A 10,841-nucleotide genomic window follows, 5' to 3' on the forward strand; every position below is an offset into this window, starting at 1 on the left:
AGTTCTGAATTTTTCAAAAAAAAAATTCTAAAATCGGTGCATAATTGCGTTCTAAATGTCATTTTGAACCTCGTTTTCCGATTTCACCCCACTGTGCGCGGGCACCTTCTCATCGTGCGTTGCGCGCGAGGCTCGCTTCGCTCGCAAGATTGAGCGCGCCTAGGGTGCGCAACTGTTGGTTATCGCGCTTCGCGCTTGATATTGAATTCATCTGGCGCTTCGCGCTCTATTGCACATTTATCTCGCGCTTCGCGCTCGGTCTTTATATTTCTCTCACATTCGTGGACACACCTTTTAAAATCAAAAGTCAACGGACTGACAACTGTAATTTTGTGTTTTTGAACTCTCTTTTGTTAAAGTGCTTTCGGCTTTAACGAACACATTCTCATCACGTACCTCGTGCTTCGCACTCGATTTTGTCCAACATGTAAACTTTTCTACATTATACACAACACTTTTATATCAATTATAATACATTTTTTATGTAACTCTGCCTGGGATTACTTATTAAAAAATTGCAAAATAAAAAGCAAATTGTATTTATCATGATTATTTTTGTATTTTCTTTCTTATTTTGCTTTAGATTGTATTCTAAGCTGCTCTGAAACATGTATCATTTCAATAAATGTATATCATTACAATTCATAATATGCATAAAAATTGAATCATACTAATTCTTATTTCCTTGCTTTTATAATTTTTCATTTTTAATGTTGTTTTTTACGATTAAATAAGAACTACTGCGCATCTGTATAGGGTATAATACAGGAACCTATATAGGGTCCTATATAGGAGCCTATGTCCTCTTTTGTCTTTTCTGTGCTTTTTTCAAAAAGTTCATTTTTTATCTTATGTATTATGATTAAAAGATCTACTCGTCCAATCGAAAAATGATTAATAATAAATTTATAGATCTTTTTAGGCAAACAACTTTTGTCTGGTAATTTAAGTTCATACTTTGTGTCGTGTTTTCAAACAAATTTAATATTTTTATTTTGAATGATATTTTTTACGACTAAAGCAAAAACAACGTGTCCTATCCAAAATTATAGCTCTTTTTTGGATGATCAATTTTTGTCTAATTTTTTTTCGTAGCTTATATCGAGAAGAGATTGATTATAAATTTGTAGTTCTTTCTAGGGCGTACAATTTGAGGTTTTTCATTTTTTTCGTATCTTGCATAGTTTGACCAAAAAATGGAATTTTTGAATTTTCCATTATTTTTGGTACGATCAAATTTGGAATGTTCAACTTTTTGACCAAATTAAAAAAGTTGTTATCATAATCTTGTAGGGCTTTCAAAAAGCAAAGTTTTTCTCTTCCTGACTTTTTTATATCATGCGTTGTTTGGCTTAAAATGTTAATTTTTTTTTGGATTTTGAAAATGCTCTAACTCTGACAATTTTCTTTTTATAGAAAAAAGTCAGAAGGATAAATTGTTTAAGTTTTGAAGTACCAAGAACAAATATGCATAAAATTTTTACATCTTGAAAAAATGTGGTTTCAAAATTTTTTTTTTACAATCAAATTTGGAATTTTCAACTTTTTCACCAAATTGAAAAAGTTATTATCATAATCTTGTAGGGCTTTCAAACAGCAATATTTTTTCTTCTCCAGAATTTTTCTCGCATCATGCGTTGTTTAGCCTAAATTGTTTATTTTAGTTTTTTTTTTTATTTTGCAAATGCTATAACTCTAGTTATTTTTGATTTTTCGAAAAAAGTCATAAGGATAAAATGTTAAATTTTTTGAATAATATGAACAACCATACAGAGAATTTTAGAATTTTTAAAAAAGTGGTCTCAAAAATATTCAAAATGTGACCAGTTTTTGAATTTTCATCCGAAATGGCTGGCTAACGAACTTGATCTTTGACACTAAACGAGTGTGCCAAAGGGCAATCTAATAGATTACTATTTTCAAAAGTTATCGTGTTCACAGAGACATACAGACAGACACATTCGTAAAAACCTGTTTTTCGGATTCAGGGGGTCTCAAAACGTGGACATTTAACAAAAACTGAGGGGGTCAAATTTTACACAAATCTAATACCTTCTCTGATGAAAATGTAATAATGCAAAAAAGTTTGCACTATCCACAAAATCGAATGCGACGCACAAGATACATAATGAGAATGTGTTCGTTAAAGCTGAAGGAGGATCGACAAAAGAGGATTCTTCATCACCAAATAGAAGTTATCGAGGTTTTGACCTTTAATTTTTAAAAAATTGCGCACAAATGTAGGGTAAACACAAAGACTGAGCGTGTATCGCGAGGTGAATGCATCATCGAGCGTGAAGCGCGAGAATCAATAATCGCGCGCCACAGGCGCGTTCAAACTTGCTACCCACGCACACAGAGCGCTATAAGAACGTGCCCGCAAAGCGGGCAGATTTTTTTTACTATGTATACTTTTTAATCATATTTTAAAACAAGCTTCTAGATATTTTTTTTTAAAGAAACTTTTTTAAAAAATTTGTTTCGTTTTTCGTGTCCTTTATCCAAAAATTTATTCTAAAATTTGTATTTTCAATTTTATTCTTCATGATTAAAAGAAAATCTCCTCGTCCTATTTAAAAATGATTAATAACAAATTTATAGATCTTCTTGGGTGAATAACTTTTTTCTTTTAATTTTAGTGCATACCTTGTATCGTTTTACAAAAAATATTCATTAAAAAAATGTATTAAAATAACTTAATTTTTTTATTATAAAGGTTATATCTTACGAATCAAGAAAAAACTAAGTGTCCTCTAAAAAATTATTCATGAAAAACTTGAATGAGTCTATTTATTTTTTTCATAGCTTGCGTTGTTTGTCAAAAAATTAAGCTTTTTAGTTTGATTCATTTATGAATAAACAAAAACTGCGCATCCTATAAAACAGTAATAATAAACATTTGTAGCCTTTTTTTGGATAAACAAGTTTTTTTATAGCTTATGTCGTTAGTTCAAAAATTTAATTTATTTGTAATTTTTAATATTCTTTTTTACGACTTAAAACAAAAACTACGCGTCCTATCGAAAAGTGATTGTTAAAAAATTTGTAGAACATTTTAGGGCGCGTAATTTTATTTTATTCAATTTTTTCGTATCTTTCATAGTTCGACCAAAAAACGGCCTTTTTGGATTTTTCATCATTTTTCGTACAATAAAATTCTAAATGTTCGACCAAATCAAAAAATTTGTTATGATAATTTTATAGGGCTTTCAAAAATCAACGTTTTTCTTCTCTTGACTTTTTTCATATCATGCGTTGTTTGGCTTGAAATGTTCATTTTAGTTTCTTTTTTTGGATTTTGAAAATGATCTAACTCTGATAATTTTCTTTTTATAGAAAAAAGTCATAAGGATAAATTGTTTGGGTTTCTAAGTACTATGAATAACCGTTCATAGAATTTTAAAATCTTAAAAAAATGTTTCAAAAAGTTGAGGTATGATCAAATTTCGAATTTTCAACTTTTCGACCAAATCAAAAAAGTTGTTATGCCGGTCTTGCAGGGCTTTCAAAAATCAACGTTTTTCTTCTCTTGACTTTTTTTCATGGCATGCGTTGTTTGGCTTCAAATGCTCATTTTAGTTTTTTTTTTGGATTTTGAAAATGCTCTAACTCTAATTATTTTCTTTTTATAGAGAAAAGTCATTAGGATAAATTGTTTGGGATTCTGAGTACTATAAATAACCGTTCATAGAATTTTGAAATGTTGAAAAAATGTGGTCTTAAAAATTTTGAAAACGTGCTCACTTTTTGAATTTTGATCCAAAATAGCTGGTTCACGAACTTGTTCTTTCTTTTTAGGCCTTAAAAAAGTGTGCCAAAGCAGAATCCAATCTGATCAATTTTTCGAAAGTTATCGTGCCTACAGAATACAGACTACAGACAGACAAACACCTTAGTAAAAATCGTTTTTTTCTGACTCAGTGGGTCTCAAAACGTGAAGATTTTAAGAAAACCGACAAAGTGAAATTTTACATAAAACCAATACCTACCTCCTCATTAGATGATAATGTAAAAAAGTGTGTGGGGACGTCCTTTAGCATGTTCGCTATCATTTCCCAAATTTTTAGGACAAAATATTTATTATTCTAGAAAAAAAGCCGGGGGGACCTAAAACTGGTAAAATCGACAATTTTCTAAGTATCACATGCCCTTAAGATAAATTGAACAAAAACTTGTTTATAATTCATTGAGTAAAGAGAAATTAAAAAGAATTCAGGAAAAATTAAGAAGAATTCAGAGCGATTTTCAAATAAAATTGCAAACAATATTTTAAAATCTTTTCAAATCTTTGAGACCTTACGAAAACCCTCCATTTTTGTGAATAACTCCTTGAAATAGAAACTCTTTTTAAATCAATTAAAATGTTGAAATCTCTTAAAATTATTTAAACTATTCGAAATCCCTTGAAATTGTTCAAATCTCTTGAAAATTCCTTTGGATCTTTTAAAATCCCCTAAAATATTTCAAACCCTTAATAATAATAATTTCTAATAATAATATACAATTGATAATATTTCAAACGCATTAAAATGCCTTCAAATTAATGAAATTAATCAAAAATTCCTTGGAATATTTTTAATTTACCTAACATATTTCAAAAGAATTCAAGAAAATTCAGAAATAGGTATATAACCTGCATTGAATGGTGATTAACCAATAAGTTAATTTATTGAAAGAAAAGGGTCATTATTCAAAGTTACATTATAGATTGCACATAGGGTACCATAGGGGCCAAATCTTGAAAATAGGGTACTTTAGGGACCTTAACTGAATATAGGGTACAATAGTTCAATGGGCCGAATCCATTTCAAATCAGGCATGTTCTACACTTGTATTCACAGAATTTCCCATGGAAAAAATATGTATTTTTTTTTTGGAAAATAAGGCAATAAGTATTTTAGAAATTTTGTAAAAAAAAGTATTCACGAAGTGATGCGTATTTGTATTTTTTACTTTGTTTTTCAAAATACCTCAATTTTTTCTTCGTAATTATATACATTTTGACTTAATTTACGTATTTAAGATTTCTTTCCACGTTCTGGTAGAGTTGATCGTCTTCTTTTGAATCCGTGAGAAAATTAAAAAATATATTAAAAATTAACAAAATCTAGCGAAGAGGTATGAAAATGTGTTTAAAGACAAATTAGCAAAATAGTTGTATTAGCGAGTAATTTGAGAAAATAGTAGCATTAACGTCCGAGGCCTGCTATTTATTAATTTATTTAACACATTCGTTCGTTTGTTTAAAATGAGTGAATTTTGAAACAAATAATTGAACTTTCCACTAAAAAACACAAATTTTCAACAAAAATGATAAATTTAAACTTTCAGGTAGAAAAATTAGTTAAAATAGTTGACTTTTAAGCCAAAAAGATACATTTTTAACAAAAATTCTGAGTATTTATCTGAAATACTTGAATTTTCGTCCACAAAGATGAATTTTCAAACAACAAAATAAAAAATATTTATTAAAGGAAACAAATTGTCAACCAAATAGATGAATTTTGATTTTAAAAAAATTTTCAGCCGAAAATGAAATAGTTACATTGTTAATTCATAAAACTAATTTTTAACCTAAATTATGAATTTTCAATCAAAATGATGAATCTTCAACTGGAATAGTTGAATGAACAAATTTTTAAACATGAGTTTTCAACAAAAATAATGAATCTTCAACTCAAATAAATGAATTTTCAAACTAACAGATGAATTTTTAAATCAGATTATGAAATATTTAACTAAGATGATGAATATTTAAATGAAATAATTGAACTTTAGACAAAAAAGAATTCAACCAAAAATGTGATCATTGAATTTTGAGTAAAAAATGTATATTCAACATAGAAAATGAGTTTTTAATTAACATTGTGGAATATTGAACTGGTTTAATAGTTTTAATCCAAAGAAAAACAATTTTTCAACTAAAATGGTAAATCTTTGAATTTCAAACTAGAAAGATCAACTTTCAATCCAGAACATTGATTTCTACCAAAATGACGAATTTTCAACAAAAAATCATTTTCGATATTTAAAAAGTTATAATAATTTTCAACAAAAGAGTTTAAATTTTAACCAAATATTTTTATTCCTAACCTAAAAGATGAATTATCAACTAAAATGATAAATATTTAAGGGCATGTGATACTTACAGTTTCCCCGGCTTTTCTTCCACAAAAATGAAAATTTTTTAAAACTTAAGTCGGAGATGCTATAAAATATCATAACGGACGTCCCCAGAATCTTTTTTTTTTTTTTTTTTTTGATAATAACAAAAAAATTTATTGTGCTAAATAAAAATTTTATGCGTATGCATTATTTTGAGGTTACGTCGTTTTTCATCTTGAAATATACACGCACGTTGTTAGCAATATCCAAAATTTTTTGATAAAAAAAAACACCAAAAAAGTATGTGGGGACGTCCGTTAACATGTTCGCTATCATTTCCCAAATTTTGAAGGCAAAATATTTCTTATACTAGGAAAAAAGCCGGGGAATCTAACATTGAAAAAATCGATACTATTTCCTAAGCGCTATGCAAATTAATCACATTTTGCTAAATTAAAACTTTTTTGAATTAACCCACAAAAAAGTGTGTGGGGACGTCCGTTAGCATGTTCGCTATCATTTCCCAAATTTTTAAGACAATATATTTATTATTCTAGAAAAAAAGCCAGGGGAACCTAAAACTGGCAAAATCGACAATTTTCTAAGTATCACATGCCCTTAACTGAAAGACTTGAATTTTCAACCGACAAGAAGATTGATTAAATTGAATTTTCCGCGAGAAAATAACAAAAATAATATTGAAAATTAAGAAAATCTAGCGAAGAGGTATGAAAATATGTATAAAGGCAGATTGGCAAAATAGTTGTATTAGCGAGTAATTTGAGAAAATAGTAGGATTAACGTCCGAGGGCTGCTATTTATGAATTTATTGAACATATTTGAGTAACGACTAACCTTTGCTTTTGCAAAGAAGTCCATTACACTTTGCGAAGTAACATCAGGTCCTAAAGGTGCTGATAGAGGTCCAGGAATGTCATTATTGACGCTGCTCATTGGAGACCTAGAACCTACTCCACTTTCTCCATTTCCTCCTCGATTTATATTAAAATCTTCTTGCGCCTTACTTAGCATGCTGAATATATCTACATTATTTGGATTGCGCTGCACAGCTTTTACTTTCGGCAGAGCTTTGCCCGTATTTTCGGAATCTTTTACGAGTTTGTTCAACATCGCTGCTATGCGCACACATTCATCTTTCTCGTAAAACCAGATGCCGTGAATATCACATTTTGAGTTTCTGTACAGCAGGAAAGGCTCGTGTAATTGTAAATCTAGACCTCGTGTTACTGGCTCCACTTGGTTTTTCGTGTTCAATCTACAACAAATGTGAGTCGTAGATACGTTAGTTTTTAAAAGAAACCAGTTGCCAATAGCGGTAAATATCAAAAAACCACAACTAGTTATTGGCATCCTTATCGTTTGAATATATAACTTTTTCTTAGTTACTTTTGCAAAAAAATTAACTATCGTTACTTTTTTATTTTAGAAATATATATGAATGATTGCTAAGCATTTGACAACTTTAGACAAATAAATTTTCGAAAACAAACAAGTTTCCAAACTGTCTAAAATATTTTTGTTTTGATTAAAGGTAATCCAAGAGAATGGGGAAATATAAGTGAGATATCGAGGAATTTATTTGTGATGGATATGAAGTTTACACGTTGCTAAAGCTAAAGATACAAAAAATTTCAAAATCTTTTTAAAATATGTGCAAAAGATGAATATATGAAAAAAATATTAAAATTTCCTAATATAATAAATTAATATGGAGTGTTACAAGAAGTTTAAAAAATATATTACACAAAACTAGTTATGATTATTTCAGGGATTACAGTCAGGGTGGCCGTTTTAATCACATACAAAAATTCCCCGTCATTTCCCGGTTCTCAAACACTTTTCACGGTCAATGAATGTAAAAAATTCGAACTTTAAAGCTAAACATTTTTCCATTTGAAGTAATATAAACTAAGCCGCAAATCATTTAAAACCATTTTAACTAGAAGCATCAAAAATTCAACGATAAAATTTCCATTATAAACTGAACTTTTGTTAAATTAAAAGTCAAATTATTTTCATTTTAAATAGTTGACAAATCCTTAAAAAGATTCAAAATTTTAATTTAAAATTTTGAACCATCTACGTGTTTTTTTTACATATATTCAATTTTTAAGTTATTCTTTTAATTTTTTCACAACTTCTAAACAACTTTGAAAATTATTTGAATTCTTCCTGAAAATTTTTTTTTAATCGTGCAAAATTAAAAATATTTCCTTTAAATCTTTCAGATTTATTTTTTCCAATCTTGGAAATCTTTTTAAATCCCATTAAATATGCTTTAAAAATTAGGTATTTTAAATAAAAAATTATTTTTAATTTTTCTAGGAATCTTAAGAAAATGTTTTTTATTGTTTTAAAACCTTTCATAATTCTTAAAAAGCTTTAAAATTTTTTCGAAATCTGCAAAAATCTATATTTTGTTTTACATAAATCTTTACATACCTTCTAAATAACTCTTCAACTTACGCGATTTTTTCTAGGACTTATAGGTGTTCAATATTTATTATACATCAAAATACAACAATTTTACTTGTAAATTAAATTTTTTAAATATAAAAATAAAAATGGTAAGAATCGAAATTTAGATTTTTGTTCAGTTTTGAATATTTGATTTACAATTATTGATTTTACATGGATAATAAAATATTTCTAAATATCAGGCAATTGTTAGTTTCTTAATTAAAAAGGTTCAAATGTTAACTTTTTCACACTTTAGGCTAAAACAACATTTTTAATTTAATGAAAGCCTTTAATTATGAATATATTATTTTAAAGTTATCTTGAAATTGAAAATCGGTTATAAAGTTTAAATCGAGCGTTTACATTTTTTTACAACTAAGACTTATCAATTGAAGCAGTTCAATTTTTAACGCTGAAATCTGGAAATTCTTAAATTTTGAACTTATTCCAATTCGGTTTGTAAAATGAATTATTACTCGTTTTCTAATATTCTCCGTATAGTTTGATTTTGAAAATTATTATAATTGATATTTTTTCGATCTACTAAAATAGGGTTTTATCCAAAATTGTCCATGCCAAACGCTACTAATTTTTAATATTTCAAGTCTTTCAAGCGTATATTTGGAAATTCTTTGAATAAAAACTATACGCTTGAAACTAAAATCCAAAATGGAAACTTTGTAAGTGAAAGATTTTTGAATTACACATTGTAAACTAAACGATACCGTAATTCAAAAAGATAAAACTTCAACTGATTATTTAAAAAACTGTTAAAATCAAACTTAGACAGACTTTTTTTTTATATTTGTAAAATTCCCGGTAAAACCATAAATTCAATGACATTTTCCGGTAAGTAGACAAAGCCTTTTGTAAAAATGCTGTACTTAGAATGATAATTTTCAATAATTTTTTAATCGGTTCTGCCATTAAGGAATTTATATAAAAAAATTATATACGGACTTCTGTATGTCTAAAATCATTGTCATAATGAAAAATACTTTCTCTTTAAGAAAATACCCTAACTAATAATTGAAACGTGATATTTATAAGTTAAATTAAATATTTATTTTCACGATTTGTTATTTTGTCGATACTATAATATTATTGTTTTGAATGTAAATGTGAAACTACACTTCTCAACGTTCTTCAAGTCTAAAACTAGATTTAAAAAATAGTTCAAATTTGAGCAACTACCATCATTTACATTTCAAAAATATTTAACTTTTATAGATTGAGCGTAAAATATTTAAACTTTAAAGATGTATTTAAGTGGATGAATTTTGAATTATTTAACTTTGATAAATTCAATTTAAAAGTATTTACTTTTAAATATTTATTTTTTAAATTATAATATATTTCTTTACTATTCTGATTTTATAATCTTTTTATAACATATTCTTAAAATACCTTCAAATTTTATGAAAGCTCATGAAATTCTCTTAATTACTCTGAAAATCCATAAAATCCCTTAAAATAATCTCAACAATTTTGATAAAATCCATTGAAATCGTCTGAAATGCCTCATAATTTTTTACCTTGTTGAAATTACTTGAAATCCTCAGTACCATTGAAATCTTTAAAAATGTTTTCCAATCACTAGAAAGCTTTTGAAATTCCTTAAACTGTTAAGAAATCTCTTAATTCTGTGTGTAGGCGGAAGGTCTAATCCCAACACCGTGAAAACCCCATGAAATCTTCAAAAATAATTTTAAATCTTGTGAAATCCCTTGAAATATTTTGAAACATTTCGATAATACTTAATATTTTTTAAAACAGGCCATGAAATTTCAAAAGATTCTTGGAAATACATTGAAATTTTCGTGAATCACTTGAAATCATTAGGAAATCTTCGGAATCCCTTAAAATGTTTGAAAGTTAATTTCAATCCTTTTAGAAGTCCTGTAAAATCTCTTGATATATTTTTAAATACTTTGAAAATCCCGGAAATAGACCATTAATAGACATTAAATCTATTAAAATCTCTTAAAATTCATTGATAATATTTGAAAGCCTTAACAATTTTGAATAATTATTTACAGTTAACAGGATGTAGAAATTATTTGAAATCGTTTTAAATCACTTGAAATCTCATTAAAATGCTTTAAACTCTTGAATTGACATGAAATCCCTTGAAAGTTCCTTAAATTAGTTAAAACTCATAGATATTGTATGCAATTCTTTGGAATCTTTAAGAATTGACTCAAGAAATTTCCTTTAATCTGTTAAATTGGCCTAAACCCTCTTGAAATCTTTGC

General features: G+C 27.4%; 1 protein-coding gene across 1 annotated transcript in view; it reads right to left on the reverse strand.

Annotated features, from left to right (window-relative positions):
- The window catches only part of LOC117174207 (mRNA-decapping enzyme 1A), a 29,764-nt gene that overhangs the window by 17,556 nt on the left and 1,367 nt on the right, over positions 1-10,841 (reverse strand). The window contains exon 2 of the mRNA XM_033363072.1: positions 6,961-7,381. Within this exon, the coding sequence (XP_033218963.1) occupies positions 6,961-7,381 (421 nt within the window). The remainder of the gene's footprint in view (positions 1-6,960; positions 7,382-10,841) is intronic.

This window comes from Belonocnema kinseyi, chromosome 6 (genome assembly GCF_010883055.1).
Source record: "Belonocnema kinseyi isolate 2016_QV_RU_SX_M_011 chromosome 6, B_treatae_v1, whole genome shotgun sequence".
Classification (NCBI taxonomy): Eukaryota; Metazoa; Arthropoda; class Insecta; order Hymenoptera; family Cynipidae; genus Belonocnema; species Belonocnema kinseyi.